Below are 19,974 nucleotides of genomic sequence, written 5' to 3'. Positions count from 1 at the left end.
TTTGCTAGTCGAGAGCCTAACCCCTCGACTACGAGGGCCGTCAATATACGGCAGTGAGGCATGGAACTGGCAGAGGAAGGATAAATGTAGACTGAATACTGTAAACATGAAATCCCTTTTTTTTATTTTTTATAGTGAATACCTCACAAGAGTCCCAACTGCTCCCGTCTGGAGCCAGTGAGACTATGGCATCCCCAATTGGGGGATGTTGTGAGGCTGAAGGTAAGTGGGGAAGGGAAAGAGGAAGGTGGGGAAGTACCTGGCTATTCAGATCTAGTCACTAAACACGGCTAAAGCCATTTGGAGCAACGTTTCAATTCTGAATGGTGGTCTTACACCAGGGCGATACTGGTAGTATCTTCCACTCTGGAACGTGCCGCAAATATACTATATATTATTTTAATTAATTAATTGTGAAATAACACAAATTAATCAAATAAAATTTATTTGCGCACGCCGGGTTCGAACCCGCGACCTTCGGAATGGCAGTCCAATGCGTTACCACTGGACTATGCCGGCCGTCAGAGCCGTCAGAGCCCTGAAGCATATCTGTGGTAAAATCTAGTACGATTGTGTGAGAAATGTAGAGATTCTCAAAGAATACAACGCTATCATACCCCAAATTTATATGCACAATTAGAGACGCTATTACGTATTTGGCTGAAAGCGTTCCACTATTAGAATGTTATATTATTAGAATGTTATGTTCCACTGTTAGAATGTTAAAGGTGCGAATCGATTGGTACTAGATGAATGAACTGTAATTTTTAACAAGAAAATTAGAATGAACAATTGTGTCTATCACAAGGAAAAATATGAGTGGGAAAGGAGGTCTTTACCTTGTGAATGTTGTTGCTTCAATTAGAAGTTTCTGATGTTGGTATTAAACGTTCTGTGGGCACTATGGTTTATAGATGTACGTCTAGTATTGTTCACAACATGAACAGTTTTTTGATCACTCTCGATAATACACAATATTTATTTAATGCATGTTGATTGGGGCTGCCAATTTATACTGTTTTCCGATAATTATTTCGAGAGGCGATAAATATGCAACGATAATAATACCAAGACGAAACATATAATAACGATAACAAGACGAAAATAACATCAATAAACAAAAGACACTTATTTTTGGCCTTCTATTTTTAAAATCTTCTTGTTATTTTTTTCGAAGGTAAGTAAAAAGGAGAAAATGGAATAAAAACAAGGGATAGGGCAATTTGGGTAGGAACCAGATTGTTGGAGTAACCGTAAAAGTTTTACAATATTAAACAGCGTGAAATACTAAACTTCTATCTTCATGCCAATTTTCGGTTTAGTGTACAGGTTACCATGCCTTTTCCGTTAGACTGCGGATATTGATTGAAAAGCTTTAATTGGTTTCACCATTAAATACAGGAAATTTGTTCTGTATAACAGTTAAATTACTGATTCAGAAGACATCAATAACGTTAATAAAAGTTTATGCTCTTCATTTAATTGACTTCTAAGGTTCCGTTCGAAATATTAAATACTGAACCTACACAAGAAGTAATGATTTCATATTAAATTGGGCGATCAAACGGGATAAATATGTATGTACGAATAAATAATATACAACAGATTAAACGATGTTATATATGCGAACGTTTGACTGAATGAACATCAAATGACAATAAAATTACTTGAAAAACTCCCACAAAATTCAAGTACAAAAGGTAAACTGTTCATTTTAGAATAAACACAAGCAATGTCAGGAAACAACCTTAAACGAATGCTTATCGCAAACTTAACTATATCAATGGTTCTAGAACAGTCAAATCGATAATTTTACAATATCGGATCGATAGACGTAACAACTGATGATTTTATACCGATTTCCCGATCGCGTTCATACTGTTCATTCCTAGACCAATATTGATAATGCAAATTGACATACGCTGACTACACTGTCTATAAATTGACTTTCCTTAGCGTTAAACGGCTACGTAAAAGTTAAAAATACTAATAAATTGACAATGTCTAATCGAAATATTAATTTTAATATACATTGGCAATCCGCATGTACTTTTTGCCACTAAAGGGAGTGAATTAGTTCATGAGGTCATTTATCATTACTAACAACTTTCGTTTCTCCAAGTTGGAACGGAATCAATTAATGGCATCTTTGGTGTATTAATTAAGATTTGAATCGAGTATAAGATATCTTTGAGTTCTAAGAGCTTAGTTAGTTCACTTCCATCAATAATAACTCAGTTATTTTGCATAACGAACGACATTATCCAAAAAGTTGTACATATTGACAGCTTATCCTTGGAGGTTGCGCTAAAAGTAAAGGCTTTTGTGTACCGTCTGTTGGAATCATATTCTGACCGTGCTCGCAAATATCGCTTACTGACCATAGATGACAGATATGGTCAATATCGTATAGGCGTATGTCTTCGATCATCCGTGCTAGACTCCCTGAAAATGTATAATTTTACAAGTTTGGATTGTATTTATCATTGTCATTTCATTTACTGATATTTCTTTCTAGGTTTACGAAAGAATTAACCTATAAAAACAAACTTTTTTACATCTATTTTCAATTTTCGACCTAGTTGCCCCATCTCTTGGGTGGGCTAGAAGCAAATATAAAAGTTTTTTGTTTGTTTGACTGGGGAAGGATTAAGCCTTCCTCCCCATGGACTGGTCCTTAAACTGATGAGAAAATGTCTTTTAACCCTTCAAGCTAATTTGTTAGTTTTTGGGAACAACACGTTTGATCTTAAAGATGTTAGAAAGAGAAAATACCACGCTTTATATTTTAATTCAAAAATTATTCACAGAAGAAATAAAATGTATACTTTTATGAAACTAAAGGTTCCGAACGCAATTTGAAAAAAAAATGAACTTCATAATTTTTTATTGATTATTTTTATATTAAACGACAAAAAGTGAGGTAACGTTAACATTTTTAATACATTTTTTAATAAAATAAAAGTGTTGTTTTATATATTTTTGTTGTCGGTAATTTTAGTTACAAAAAACTAAATTGTATTCGATTTTTGTATATTTTTAAAAGTATATATTAATTTATAATAATAAAATTTGAAATCTTACTTTATCACCTTTCAAAAACAGTTGTAAGTTTTGGGATATGTTCAGAAATATTCCATTTATTTGGATTTTATTACAAAGCGGCAATATTCCGAGCTTCTGTCAAAATATGAGGCCTGAAGAGTTAAAAAATAAAATTTCCTGAGGATTGAACCTTCCTCCCTAGGGTTTCGAGTCAACTGCGCTAGCATCAAATCCTGCTTGTTTTGTGGGACATTTATTTTCTAAAAATTGAGGTAAATAAAAATAAATTCACACACAAAATTACAAAATGGATTAAAGAACAAAAAATACTATATTACCAAAATGTCATAGCATTAAATAAAAATAAAACCTACACGTAACACACAAAACCAATATAAACACACATCACTCACAAACACACAAGATTATTTTTTAATTTTAAATGTATTATTATGTATTTCGTATTTTTAATTTCAAATGTATTATTTTCTTTTTAAATGTATTATTTTTATTTTAAATGTATTATTTTTTCTTTAAATAATATGTAGATTATATTTTCATATTATAAAATGAAGGCCTCAGCACGGGCAAGCCACCCAGTGAGGCCTACATTACTGGAAAACAATAATAGAAAAAATAAATTGTAAAAAATAATGTACCAAATAAATAAAAAAATTAAAAAAATCAACTGCTGTAGAAATACGTATCTATATGTCCGCGTATGGCACCAAAAAAAGCATTGTCATCGACAACTAGTCTATTTACTGATTTTCAGCGCGATCTGATCTCAGAAAGAAGATTTGGAAAGTCATATTAACTAAAGATTGAAGATAATATTTTTAAAGTTATTTGCAGTTTTAAATGTGAATTTGACAAAGGAAAATCCCAATATAAAAAGATCGGATATTGGCAGTGGTATCTGCAAGATGTTGGTTTATAACAGAGTTAGCATACTAAAGCCCGAGAATGTGAGAAGCCCCGTTAGTTTAGCTGGGATCAGAGCGAGGCATTCGCTCACAATCCACTCAGGCGCCAGTACCACAATACCACAGTATCATCATGTTACAATGTATCAGACTTGAAGCAGGTGGAGGCTGGATTCCAGCAAGATGAAGACGGAAATGGGAGATTAAAAATGTTTGATTGATCGGTGCACTCGTGTAACGGGTTTTACTTACGTAATTGACTACTCATGATTTTATTTTTAAATTTATTCGTTTTGTTTTGAATTTTGTCTTAATATTGCGCATCTTATTAAAAAATGTAACTATTATTAACATCAATAAAACATAGTGAAATACAGATAAATGAAAAACGGAATTGCAGGCCTTTTCGTATTAAACACGTGTTCATGCACCTGCATTTTTACTGATAATATACAATGAAGAAATGCGAAAATATTAGAGTTTTTATGAACACATGTTCCGACATCGCCGTGATTTCGAGATTCTTAATAAATTAGTAATATTTTATATCGGTAAATTTTGTCCGTGTAGCATTCAAAACAAAGTAAAAAAGAGAACAGAAGGCACCTATTAATTCCATTAATTTATACGTTCATTTTTGAGAAAAATCGCCAGTTTACATTTCATCAGTTTGTACGTGTGTAGTATATGGCAAAAATAAAAACCAATTATTGCTTTCCTCCCTGTCACTTTACTTCTAGTGAGACAACATATAAAAAATATAAATTAAATTGAAAATAAAATTATATTAAACAAAAATGGCTCACGAGAAGTAAAAAAAACGTTTTATTTATAGATCTTGTTCTGGTGGTACTTGAAGATATCATATTGAGACAATATATAAAATTAAGTTCAGTACAGAATTATATTTTAAAAAAACACCAACAAAAATCACTAATGATAATAATAATTCAAAAAACGTGCTTTTTTCAATGTCCCACACACGTAGTCAATGTTGCCATTTATTGGTAAATTCTAAATTGCTAAATTATACGGTATAGAATAGAAACAAATAAAGCAGACAAAATGGCACAGATTTATGAATAAAATTTTACTTTTATCAGCAGTTGTCAATTCAATGCTGTATGAAGGCTTCTCGAAGCTTCTTCTCTGTCTTTAGTATTTTAGGAACTTTGTGAATATTCATTTTTTTGTAAGATACCTACCTATTTTAATATTTATTTATACTTTTTTTTATTTCGGGTGTTTTGATGTTTTGCAAAGCCCGAAAATAACTTAACTTTATTAACATTATTACAAAATCAACGCTAAACACAAGGAAAACTTTAAAAGCGTGTTATTTACTTTGATTGAAATATTCCTGAATCTCTTTATTTTTTTAAATAATGATTTGATGAGATTATTCATTAAAAAAGAATAAGATATATGTTATCTTAATTCGCACATGAAAAATTGCGAAGACGTGTTATGTATTATGACATGCTGGACTAAAGACATTGTAATGGGAATTGAACCTACAACCTCGCAAACCACTTAAAAACTACGCTAATAATAAACGCATAGGAACTAATTTCCATACAAACATCGTTGTCCATCCATTATTTATTAAGTATTTGACCGAATCGCACGCCTTTTTAATTGAACCTTTACTAAAACCAACGGATGTCAATCAGCTGTTAGATTCCGTTGGGAAGTCACATTCCTTACAGGCTTCTTTCTCGAGCCTTTCTCGTTCCCTCTCCCTTCCACATTTTTATTTTCGTGATGTTACAGTTTACGATGAAACAGTTATATGGCCGGACCAAACAAACCGAACAACCCTTTTGCGAACAAGTTAAATGTAGGCACTTGGTAAAAACGTTTGAGTATTAATTGGTGTTGAATTGTAGCTCAGTTTGAAGGGTGGTGTTTTTTTTTAGAACGCTGTTATCACTTTTAAAAGACGTGGCCTTATTAGGGTTAACATTTATAGCATCGTTTAAGAATTTTAAAAAGTTTTATTAAACTCAAATTAAAAAAAAGCAGGTACCTGCCGAAATATTTTCCGAGCGTTTTTAATAAATACCTACGTCAAATTTTAAACTATGTTCAGAATGGCTGAAAATATGGTTCTTTATGGCGTTGTAGCAACAATCAAACCCGAGGACTTCGGTACCTTCCCAGTGTTTCCATAATTTCCAGTATCAGTAGCCTATAATACTAGGCTACAGTTACCACGGAAAAAAATAACGTGTAAAAAAATGTATATTGTTACTAATAACATTTTTTTATTTTGTTGAGGTCGTATGAAATATTAAAGTGTGCTGAAAATGGGTTTCTTGTGTTCAGATGCGTTGAACTCTATTTGCATGAAACAATAAACATTTTCCTTTCGAAATATTTTAACACATTCGGTCTTGCTATAAAAAAACACTTCACAACTGTTAAAAGGTGTTTTTCTTACGCATTATACAGAGACTACATTTTCAATGTTGAATTATTACTAATACAAATATTTCTAACTGGCTGCGAAAGATCTGGCTACATAGAATTTTGTCAGACTGCATGTTTTTCCCGAGAAAATTTATTTGTGATTTGTAATTTAAAACATGTTTTTATAAATAATTTCTATTCTAATAACCAATTCACTATTTTATTAGTATGATTCGATATGTTTACTATTATTTGTCACTTTTGATCCATTAGTAATGTCATGATGTGAATATACTTTCACGTTATCGTAAAATTTGAGGTTATTTTGGACATTTTATTTAATTGACTTTTATCCCGAGAATTTAATAAAACTTCCAAGAAAGTGACAAAATGGATCCAAAATATGTGATTTTTTGGTTATTCTCTGGCAATTTTTATAAATGTTTTTTTTGATTTTTTATTGGTAAAACGAGATATAAAGTTATGTGACAGCTTTCTTGCAAATTCCTTAAATAAAAGTAATGTGTTTTTTTTTAATTTTATATCTCGCAAATTTTGCGACGTTTTGATCAAAAAAGTTTGTGATAGCTTTATTCAAATTTCTTCATTATTGAAATTAAAATATTGAATTTGTTTTATTTATAAAGTATATTATAAATACAAAAATCTAAAAAGATAATTTTATATAGTTTCAAAAATGGTGTTTTTTATGACGTCTTCAAATAGAAGTATTATGTAGAACATTTAAAATACCTTGGAAAAAATCCTAAATCCTAGTGAAGTTTTCACAAACACGGTAGTTTATCAATTTTCACCACGTTTTTCTCAAAGACGGTCAATTTTATAAAACATGCTAATTTCGGTGTATGTGTGATGAAATGATATTCCTATGTAAGGCGTAAAATGGTTCAGTTCAACTACCTTTTTATTATAAAAATTGGAACTGATAATTAATACATTACTTATTTCAGACAAGCTATAAAGTTGGTGCCAAAATTATTTTACTAAACACACTTATTTCGTTTGTCGGTACATGTTTGATAAAATTATTCAAGTTCAATAGACTTTTAATATTTAAAATCAGAACGGATGATAAGCAGGTATATAATCACAGCATTAAATAGGGGCCTAAATTATTTCAATTTAATTAGTTAATTCATAATTTTATATTTGAAATGTCTATTTCTTTTGTTTAAATTTTAATGGATGTCGTAATTTTTAAAGTTACTACAAAACGTAAATTATTCAAACGTCTCTAATATTGTCAATATTTGTTTTATAGTAATTATAAGATTGTTTTATTATCTTCCTTTTTTATAACACACAGAGGTAATGATATCTTCACTCGGATCTTGCGTGCTGAGGATTTCATTACATATTATTAAAATTCAGTAGTATGAATAGTATGAAATAATTATAAATATATTATGCAGTGCTTTTTCTGAAATAATTATCAAATTGTATGTAATGTTTATTGTATTAATTTTGTATTCATGTACACGGCTTCACAAATCCTACAATTATAATATCACGCGTTTTTGCACTGGTCCGCGCTAGCTCTTAATAATTATAAAAAACTTGATAAAATTGTTGAAGTCAATTGTATCTCAGATAATACAGACGTTTTAAAACGTATTTAAAAATATAATATATATACAATCAATATCATTTGAAAGCCTTTTGCAACTTATTTATATTTACTTTTGACTTTTCTAAGACTGGCCTTGGCATCCTTATCTGTCCACATTCGCCTAGTATCAAGTAGATAATAAAGCTATCTATCCATTCTTTCAACTTCGACCAATACATTCAGGCCAGAATCTGAAGGTCTTTTTCTTAATAGTATTTATTATGCACTACACTTTTTACTTTCAATATTATTTTCAACAAAACTGTAGGTAATTACATCGTTTGATTGATTATTTCTTTGATTTAATGAGTTATATTATTGTAAGAGCTCACCCATAGATAGCAATAGATATAAGTATATTAGTTTCCCCATAGACGGCGTTTAACTGTCGAGTATTGTATAATAAATAAGATGGGAACCTCAAGGTCGGGCTCACATTATTCCAACTGCCTGCAAATTTAGAATCCATTTTAATCAATCAATAAATTTCAAGTTTTTTGCTGAGCCGAAGTTCAAATTAATAAGAGACTTTGTGAGAAAACCCAGAAAACTTTTACTAAAACAACTGTTATTTAAATTTCAACTAACTGGAGTCAATGAGACTATACACGGAGAAAAATGAAAAATCTCTTCAAATTATTGGTAATCCATTTAAAAACCGGGTTGCAGGCATTTAACGAAAGAATTAACAGGTTTCCTGATAAAATTTTAGTAAATTTCTAATATACGTGTAATAACACCTGTTTCAAAATAGTGAAAATAATGAAAATACTAGTTCATCGTCTAGAAAAATAAAATGAAGTGCTTACCCATATATTTGTAGTAAAAAAACTTTTTATAAATGTTTTAATGCGTTTTACGTAAAATATTTTAATGGTAAGGTACTGTTTATATTAATCTTAAATATAAATAGCTTACATCTATGTGAATCGGTCGGAAAAAATGTATTTATTGTTACGAATTTGTTAGAATTAATTAAAAAGTAAGTTTTGAACAAAACTTGAGTATCATGTCGCCTAAAAGAAATGGTGTATTAGTGTTTTCAAATATAGTTTTTTTTTTTAAATTATTCACATATATTTTTGTATTGATGTACCTCTTAAGTATATCTCTATACTGATATTTCCTATTTCAATCATTTATAATCATGTTTTATGTAGATAAATAAAAAATAAAACAAAATAAGAAAAGCTATCCCTATGTCTGTGAAATACTATAGTAACATTTTGTTTGGCCAAAATAATTCACAGGGTAAATCTCAACTTTTTCATATTTTTTTCTTAAAAAAATATATTTCTTAATCTATTCTAATCTTTATTCACTCGATGATTCAATCTCTCAACTATGGTTCTCAGAAGCAGAATGTACTATCTCTCAATTTATTTTTTTCTCATAAATAAATTTCAATGCAGATGTTTAGAATTAATTAATTCACTCTTGTGCAAAACGGGTTATAAATACATTTTGACAAAATTAGCATTAAAATGTTAAGTAAATAACAAGTTTACCTAGCTTAGAATATTTGTGGTCACGGCAAACCGGTTTCTGATCTTCAATAACATTTGGACACAGACGAAAGATTGGCGAATGCACTGATATTCTTTAATATTTAAATTTCGTTCATAATTCTGATGTCTACGTATCGCGCTGCTTCATGGATAATGTTCGTAAAATAAACAATCAATGAATCTTTTGGTTTTAACATTAAATCTGTGAATCAATTTTGTAAAAAAAATTAAACCCCGTCTCCAAACACTATCTTAACGATTTGCTTTAGTTTCAGTTAAAAGTTTTTTCAAAGTAAGTCGCTTTTTACAATTAGTTCGTATATTATGATGTTAATCGTATATTTTAATAGGTGCGCATTCAAGTCCTGACAAACTTTCCACCCCAGCATCCCAAGTGATCGTAAGAAGAAAATAGAAGAGAAGACGGAAAACCAAACAAATCTATTTTGTCGAATACACTGGAAGCCCTGAGGAAAATGATTTCCCTCGGGGCCTAAGTCATGTTTTGGTATGCTGTGTGGAGGGTTTGGTTAAAGAAAGGAAGGAGAGTAAGTTCTGGGAAGTTAAAGGTATGAGAATTAGATAGGAATCTAGGGATTGGTGTGTCCAGGAGTGATGGACATCTGAACAAATTCCTCCCACTGCGGCGCTAGGCGATGGGTCGAAAAACCAGTTGGAGACGTCGAAGGGTCTCCCAGAACCAGCCTCTCCGGATCTGGTACGCCACACAGCTGATGGACAGGCGTTATTTTCTATTATCTCATTAATTATTTTTTTTTTGGTAAACTAATGTTTAAGACAAGATTTTTTTTTATGCATACCACAAAGGGTAACAATTATTTTACAAGCAATAATTATTCGCCTGAAACACTCATCCACATTGAAAAATCTCCTGATAAAAGATACATGACGCCAACGGGACTCGAAGGGACACTGGTTCAAGTCCCGTTGGCGTCATGTATCTTTTATCAAGTGATTTTTCAATGTGGATGAGTGTTTCAGGCGAATAATTATTGCTTGTAAAATAATTGTTCTATTATCTCACTAAACTATTGTATTCTTTTAATTTACTGTAAATACTCACATACAGCACATGTCATTAACTCTAATACCGTGCAGAAGACGTTCTAATGTATTTGTTAACTTTTAATTGTATATTATTTGTGTGTGCATAGTAAGTACTTGCATACTGCCTCCTAATAGTAAAAAAACTTTAAAATGCCTCCTTATAGCAAGTACTTGCATACTGCCTCCTAACAGCAAGTACTTGCATACTGCCTTCTAATAGTAAGTACTTACATACTGCTTCCTAACATACTAACACACTTCCTAACTAGTTTTATATAAAATTATATATAAATATTTGAATCATATTTATATATTATTTAATTAATATTATATTTCGTATAGTTAAAAAAATCTTTCAAAAAAGTCTTTTTGATAGCATTAAAGGAGTAACCATCCGTTACCAGGGCGAAAAAGTGGTTGGCCACCTCCAATGGTGGGCAGGTGAATCCTGAACACACGTCACCCGTTGAACCCGGGCACCCCTGCTAAATCACCAAACGTGACAGAGGTGTTGGTTATCCAATAAATGGTTCCCGGGGCAGCGGTACCTAAACGCGCCTCCCTAATTGAAGACTCCTTGCGTCACACAAACTCTTGACATGACCCTACTAAAACATTTTACTAACTTCTTCACACATCTCATTCTGCCATTCACTTGCAAATAATAACCTAACACTCCCCATTAAAAATAACCTTATTTAAAAAGTTTACTGCTGTTAGTACCTAAGCACTATTACCATAATTTGTTTGTGTTAATATTAAATCAAGACTCGAGTATGAAAACGAGATCATGAAGATTTATAATCGATGTACGGCTTTCGACATCTCGACAAACAAACTCGACGATTCTCGACCTAAATCACAAGGTGACGAATAACATCACTACATAATGAATAAAGTCTTGTAGTAAAAACTTGCGGACAAATTGGTTACTGTTCAGCAAATTAGATCTCTCATCCTTGCATAATACGAATAATTCTCTTCAATTTCATGGGTTACATCATGTACCTTTGCTGAATTGATCTTATCCGGTCTGCAAGTGTAATTATTGTATTCCATTCGCTCATCAATCACCCTATCTTATGATTGAGTGTGAGTTGAGTCAGTTGCAAAACCTATGTTTTGTTGATTTGATGTGAACCTAACTATATTAATTCATATTAAACTCAAATAAATTTGATAAGATACCTATACACTAAATAATATTAATCGCATTGGATATAAGATAAATCATAGCTTATCTTGCGTTCAAAATAATCTACGATATTTATTGTTACAGACAAAGTTCACACCAGAACGACAAGAAATTGGTTTTGCAACCGACTCAATTCACACTCAATCATAAAACAGGTTGATTATTGAGCAAATAGATTGCAATAATTACATTTAAAACATATATTGTGAAAATTCATAAAAAGTTTCATCTTCTCAGAATCAGTAGAAATAAAGAATCCCATTTAGGGAGTAATTTGCAGATACAGCACGTGCAAGAGAAGAGTAGATGTGAAAGATGATGGTTTGAAAGTTTTTCGATTAAAAAAATCCGGTCACATAACATATATAAAGCCATATCAAGCACAGTTTTTATTCTGAATGGTCTTTCAACAGGGCGCTACTAATAGCATATAAAACCCTGTGATTCTTCATTTGAAGACATAAAAAACTATAATTATTTAATTATTTTCTTTTTTTCAGGTAAAAAACCCTGTTTTATGACACATCTATCTTAAATTTTTGTTATTTGTTTTTGGGGTGTTATGCCGTGTTCCGCTCCTTCTTTAGCCAACGTTTCTGCAACACACATCTGCCCTGATGATGGACACTGTAACGTTGTCCGAAACGTTGGTTAAAGAAGGAGTTAACGCAACACGGCACAACACCCCGAAAACAAATAATAAAAATACTTTTGTCCGTGAAAATCTTAAATCATATCTATTTTAAACTATCAAAAAAATATTTTTTTGACTAAGGGTTGAACCTTCTTAGCCAGAAACTGGAAACGATAACTTTAGTAATCTCGCCAAATGGCGATCGGGTAGGACAGACATTTACTTCATATATTAACTGCTGTTAATATATGAACTATTTCTGCGTGTGTGTTTTTGCAAAATTCAATAGAATACGTTCATACTCATCGACAATGAGTTTCAGCTCGTTCCGATGTCGGAAAGTGGGTTATAATCGGTAATTACCGAAAACAAAAGTAAAATTCAGGTAGATATATTTAAAAATATTCAAAGTTGTTTTTGACCGTTAACACAACTAAAATGTTCAATTTGTCAGCCAGTAAACTAAGTTATGTAAGTACTTATACTTGAACCAGAATTAACGTAGGTACCATGTTGTAGATTCAAACATAGTAGGCACTTTACAATGTATGAATCTACAATATGGTACCTACGTTAATTCTGGTTCAAATAACTGTATCAAATATTATGATGACTGTTTTCGTTGTGACAACATCACGTGTGTATTCAGAGTTCATCAATATTCCAATATACATATGTAGATACATTAAAGTCTTGTCCCCGTTTGGAATGTTATAGTCACACCTAGACTTTGTATTATTGTCTCCATCAAACAATTTGATTTGTATTAGATTCTGCCTCTCTTAACCATTCATTTAATCCTCAGGCCAATTTTTCCGCTTTTAGGAATAATCAACATGACTTCATAGAATATTCTACCTTTCAAACCAAATTATGTATTTGATATTATTTACAGATTTTTTTTTAAATATCTTTTCGTCCGTCACAATTCTTAAGGATTTCTCTCCCAATCAATTGAAAATACGATATTATTTCTTATTTTGAAACCTTTAATAATTCATGGTAGAAATATTACTCAATATGACTTTTTTTGAAGATTTAATAAGTCGTGATAAAACACCATGTTTAGTCTAATGTATACCTATATAATATATATTATACTTGCGGCACGTTCCAAAGTGGAAGATACTCTCAGTATCCCCCTGGTGTAAGATCACCATACAGAATTGAAACGTTGCTTGAAATGGCTTTAGCCGTGTTTGGTGATCAGATCTGAAGCCAGATACTGCCCACATTCCTCTTCCTGATCTTTTCCCCTCCTCACTACCTTAAGCCTCACAACATACCCCAATTGGGTATGCCATAGTTTCACTGGCTCCAGACGGTTGGGAGCAGTTGGGACTCTTGTGTGGCATTCACATTAAAGCAAAAAAACGCTGCGAGTGTAACACTTAGCCTTTCAAATATTCGAGCATTTTCAGGCAAAACTTTTTATTAGCCCAGAAAAATCATATCATCTTACAAACCCCTTTTTGGTAATACTTTTATTGTATAAGGTGGAAATTTTGTTCTCTAGAAAATGGTCGTAAAAAATTTAAATATTTGTACCAATACTTCCCAAAATAAATTGAAACATTTTTTTGGCGATGTGTTTGTTCACTTGCATAAATCAAAACGGCTGGTGTTAAACGGGAATTTAAACCTTATCGACACCTAAATAAGGGGGGTTATCGTTGGCCGCCCGATTTAAAATGTTACACGATGATATTAAAAAATCTATTAATTGATCATTGGATACATTTTTTATGTAATGAAAATATATTGTAAAACTAGATGTACATACGTATAAGAATAATATGAAAATTACATAAATAAAAAAATGCATTGTTTCCTCTGACATTGAAATAAATTATGGTTTGCGTGTTTACACTATTCGTTTTTATAATTAAATTGTTTACACTTAAAACAAAATTTTCACACTCATATACAGTTCTTTACATGTTATTGTAGACTTTCAACATGCTTTAAAAAGTTCTCAAAATAGTTTTTCAAAAAATTTTCACCTTAACTTCGTTTTTCCTTCGGTATTCCAGTTTCCAAAATCGACATCGATATTAAGAAAATTATTTTTAGAATAAGGACTTGCGAAAATTTAATAAACAATTTTGTAAAAGATTTTGAGAAAAGTGCACAATATCATGCAATGGCATAATGTTTAAATTTAAAAGATACTTGAAAAGAGGGAAATTGTGAGAGGGAAACTTTGGAGAGGAAAGTTTAAAATATGAAAATTTTAAAGAGGAATACTTAAAATAGAAGAACTTCATGACGGAAGTTTGAAATAGAAAAACTTCATTGAGAGGAAATTGAAAGAAGAAAATTTTAAATAGTAAAACTTAAATGAGGAAAAATTGATAGAGGGAAATTTTATATGAAAGAACTTCAATGGCTGAAAATTGAAAGAAGGAAATTTGGAATAAAAATATTTCAACCAGCGAAACTCGAAATAGGGAAACTCAAATTAGAAGAACTTCAGTGAGGGAAAATTAAAAGAGGAAATTTTGAAATAAACCGCAAGAACTGGAGCCATAGAATATTGCAAGCCTAATAGTAAACAATATTGAGTGTCTATATGTTTTTACTACTGCTGTCTGTTCATTTCTAGCCTCTCGCTAACAGGAACTGGCCAACTCTTCGCTCACACGCCCAACCCCTTGCTTCATCGACATTAGTTGATCTTACTATAAATATTCCACTTTTTCCGACTATTGACCTGTGCCCGATACAATTATTTCATTCACTTCATCTTTTCATGTATTCCTGAGGTGTCTCCGACTTATTCTTCCATTCACCGGCGCATCATTTATTCGTATCACAATCCTTTATTCGTCCATCTACTGTACGTGCCGAAACCATCAAAGTTTCCCTTTCTTAATCCTATTCATTCATTGCAATCTTTTTTGCAACGATTTTTTCCGAATGTGTAACTCTTTGCTATGTGTATTCGATGCATTGATCATATAGAAATAAAACACTATTTAAAATGGCTTAAGCAATGTTGAATAACTTTTTTTTCCAATTATTGCCGCAAAAGCCCCTACTACCCAGAGCCAATGAGAATGTGGCATGGTCAATTAAGAGATATTCTGATACTTTTAATAGTCTCAACTGCTCCTAATCATCTAAAGTCAGTGATACTATGGCATCCGAGATATGTTGAAAGGCTGAAGATATTGAGGAGGGGGTGAGGGAAGAGGTAGGCGGGGTAAAACCTGGCTATTCAAATCTAGTCACAAACATGGTTTAAGCCATTTAATGCATAATTTCAATTCTGAATGGTGGTCTTACACCAAGGTGATACTGAGAGTTTCTTCCGCTGAATAGAGTGGGGAGAGGAAATAAATGAAAAAACTTTTGTTTACCTAGTACCTGTATCTTCAAATCTATTCACGGCTAAAATCATTTCAATACTCCATTGAAAACGTTTCGATTGTGAATTATGGTCTTTCACTGTTTCAACTATTGTTCTGAACTAGTTACTACTAGGACAATCTGACTAGATTTGAATAGTCAGGTACTTTCAAACCTTCATCTTTCACTTCTCTTCACCTAATTCCTTCAGTTTTACAACATTCCTCAAACAGAGATGTTATTACACTGGATCTGGGAAATTGAATAAAATACCAATATACAGTTATTTAGGCCCAGTTGTTTGACAGAAATTGAAGTGTGACAAAGTCATCAAATTGTTATTTTTATTGACAGTTGAAAAGTTCCAATCAAATATCGATTCCATGTCTGTTTTAGTTTTTAAACAAATCGTGATTAGCAAAAGAGAAACACTATAAATTTTGACAGAAATCTTAAAAACATTCAACGGGCGCTTTTATATGTAAAAAAAACACGCAAAGCGCTGAATGGCTGATTGTTGACAATGTTACATTTGAATTTATGTGAAACAACACAACTCGGCCAAAAAATTATTTTCAATAATTTGTAAAATTACGTAAATAAAATAAAAAGAACGCGCCTGAATAATTCAAGAAGCGGTTTGTACATATTTAAGATATTAAAAGGTCAGCGAAATATTATTATACTGACCTTTCAATGGTTGAAAATGCATCTTCAACAAGCCGCAAATAATTTCAGCATCCTATCGACTCCGTTCTCTCACATTATGTGTAGAATTTGCTCTCTGACCGCACATACGTATTAATTACATGCAATAACTTCTCTATAATGATGTACTCAATTCGTTGTGAAATATTACTCAACCGGTGTTGATAAATATACATTTATTCTTCATATTTTGTACACTAGAGTATGAGATCTTTACGTTATTATTTACTAGACTTGTCTATTTGATTTACTTTGATCTATCAGAATTAGAAGGCAACAGTGGTGTAGCAAAACATAATTTAATTGATTTTGCATACAGGACCAGGAATTTAAGACTAAACGCGACGTTTATTATAATCTGCGTGTTCGTAGAAAGTGTTATTTAAATTATTTTACTAAAATACGCCTTTACAAGTTATGCTTTACAATTTACTGAGACAATTTTTGTTTTTTTTTTGCCCGTACATACATATGCAATATGAATTGTTTTGTCCATATAAAATTCAACTGTTTCAAGAGAAGCATCCACATACAATATTGAATTGAATCACTGATACAATATTATATTTATCTGCCTTTCTTGAAGGAATTGTGTTTATATACGGATAAAACTATTTTTTCATATTCATATTCCTTATGTACTGACGAAAACAAAAAAAATCGTCTTAATATTGTAAAGCATAGCATGCAAAAAGCGTATTTTAATTAAATAATTTAATTAACTCCATCCAGAAACACATAGATTATAACGAACGTCTCATTTAACCTGAAGCTTTTTTGTGTTTATTGTACCTTTTGCAAAAATAACTATTTTCGTAATAAGGCGAGAAATCGCATCGCAATTTTTAAGTAGGTGAAAAAGTAGCCCCGTTTAATGTTAAGAGGCGGAAAAATTTACAAAAATATGGATTTTGGGAAAAAATAACTATGTTCAAAGTATTATTTTTTTTAATGATAAACTAATGTTTATAAGATAAGGTTTTATGCATAGCACAAAGGATAACAAATAATTATAAGCAATAATTAGTCGCCTGAAATATCAATAAAAATTGAAAATATCTCCCGAGTAAAAATAAATAATGTTGGTTGTTTACAGCTGGAAAAAAATATAGTAAGCATTAATTTTTGAAAGAGGTACTAGTACATATTGAATCATTTGGCGGGTCGGAAATAAGCCGACATAGCTCAGTGGTTCAGAGAACCTGACCGGACATCAGAAGGTATGGGTTCAATTCCCGTTGGCAGCATTTATTTTTACTCGGGAGTTATTTTCAATTTGTATTGATATTTCAGGCCACTAATTATTGCTTGTAATTATATGTCTAAAGTATTTTCAACCAACATTTCAACCCTTATAACGAGTAGAGCTGAAAATCAATGTGAAAATTCGTAATAATAAGTCACTATAAAATAATATATGCAAGTTTGACAACCTCCGTGGTTAAATGGACACGATTCTTGGCTACGAATTCGGAGGTCCAGACCATTATGTATAGGTATATATAGCGCCCTTGAGGTGATTTCTCACGAAAACGGCGCTATATAAATTAGCCAAATATTATATATATGTGCCGCAAATACTTATATTTATATGATATTTCTGACACGTTAGAATAAAAACGCTGCTCGAAATGGCTTTAATCGTGTATGGTGACCAGCTTCGAATAGGCAGGTACTTCCCCACCTTTCTCTACACTGTCTCCTTCCCCTTTCCACTACCTTCAGTCTCACAAAATATCCCAATTAGGGATGCCATAGTTTCACTGGATCCTTACGTACGTTGTGCGGTACTTACACCAAAATGTTAAAATAAATAAATTTAGTAAAACACACCATAACAATTATTTTATTGAATCAAAAAAGTACACTCTTTTGGCAGTCAAACAATATATCTACTAATGTAACTAATGTAATGTATTTTAATTTTTTTAAATGTCCTATTTACGAGAAAGTCTTGCTTTATGTTTCACACTTTCTTTGTTGGTAAAAAATAAAGGAAATTTACTGTGGATGCATTTTTCAACTTACATTGGAATACGAATAAAATCACACGATCTTTTGGATCACACATGTTTTTTTAATGTGAAATCGCACAAAAGTTCTCCAAACACGACCAACGCCTTTTCAAGCAACTTTTCAATTCTGAAGTCGGTCTTACACCAGGATAATACTAGAGTATCTTCTACTCTGGAACGTGCCGCAAATATGCAATTTTTTTAAAGTAAGTAAATTGTGAAATAACGCAAATTAATCCAACGAAATTTACTTGCGCATTCCGGCATTTGAACCCGCGATCGCTGGCTTGTTAGTCGGGAGCCTTAATCCTTGACGGAGGTCGTCAAACAATTAAAAATGTCCTCAAACCACTTCAATTCAAAACCAATAATACGATTATTTATAATATTGATAATTATTTCCATAACAGCCACATTTTCAGGCACAGATTTTTGAAATTACACTTTGTTTCAATAATTACTACAAGAAATAACTATTTACAAATAAATAGGTTCATGGTTTTGGTTAATTGAGTAATTTATGCGTATTTCGATTGAAACCAAACTTTCGCAAGTGTCACTCAATGTTACAAAAAATGGCGGAAAATGGATCATTTTATAAGGTAAATTTTGAACTGTGATCGAAAAATTATGGAAATAAAATGCATATTTTACCACCTATCCCGAGGTAAATAATTGTTTCTTGAAGTAATTAAGTTGAAACGAAGTGTAATTTCCATAATCTGTGCCCATTAAAAGTTCGGCGGTTAGAGAAATATTCACCGTAATATTTTTAATCAAAAATCTAAAGATGCCTTTAAAGAAAGAGCTACCGAAATATTATTCGCATTTTAAATTCGATCTATAAAACAGTAAAACGCTAAAAACATTTTTCTCAATTTTTAATATATTTATTTATTAAATTAATTTAACATACCTGCAAGCATCAGAACACTGCACACCACCCACAACATCAAATACGCCATAACAAACGTCTTTCAAAAAACAATTGGACAAAAATCAAAATCAATCACTGATTTATTATTTTTTTTAAATATAACTAATTCTTCAAGCCGACCGCATACGTAATAATTAGGAACCGGTCCTCGATTTTATTCTAAAATTGAAATTCATTAGCCATTAATATTTTAGTTTTCTTTTTTTTAGTTCATCCCGCGCATGCGCACCCGTTGAAAGAACTTCGCCGACTGAACGCGCGATGGCTACTCCTCTAGTACTTATGAGATCGGTTGTTCTTTCTCTCAACCAGTTGCAGAGGTAACATTATGTCGGCTGGAGAGATACCTACATTAATATGTAAGTATATATAGGTATGTCATCTTATTATTGTGGTAGGGAGGCTGCAATGGACTGCAGCTCTGCGCAAAACATCATTTTTGTTTCTTGTGTTGTGTAGTTCGTAATGGTTTGTTATTTTGTTTTTGCGTCTTTTCGTGATGATTGAAAGATGAAAATATTTCTTTTTTACTGTTTTTGTAACGA

At 31.6% G+C, this 19,974-nt stretch overlaps 1 protein-coding gene across 1 annotated transcript in view; it reads right to left on the bottom strand.

The window, feature by feature from the left end:
• LOC149411492 (uncharacterized) overlaps nucleotides 1–19,666 on the bottom strand; it is a 102,068-nt gene extending 82,402 nt beyond the window's left edge. The window contains exon 1 of the mRNA XM_089646940.1: nucleotides 19,409–19,666. Coding sequence (XP_089503066.1) covers nucleotides 19,409–19,457 — 49 coding nt within the window. The 5' untranslated portion in view covers nucleotides 19,458–19,666. The remainder of the gene's footprint in view (nucleotides 1–19,408) is intronic.
• Nucleotides 19,667–19,974: the final 308 nt, after the last annotated feature.

This window comes from Hesperophylax consimilis, chromosome 25 (assembly GCF_061612785.1).
Source record: "Hesperophylax consimilis isolate HC1 chromosome 25, BYU_Hcon_1.0, whole genome shotgun sequence".
NCBI classification, from domain to species: Eukaryota; Metazoa; Arthropoda; class Insecta; order Trichoptera; family Limnephilidae; genus Hesperophylax; species Hesperophylax consimilis.
Note: the sequence above shows the minus strand (reverse complement) of the source record. Positions and strands in the feature narration are given on the sequence as shown.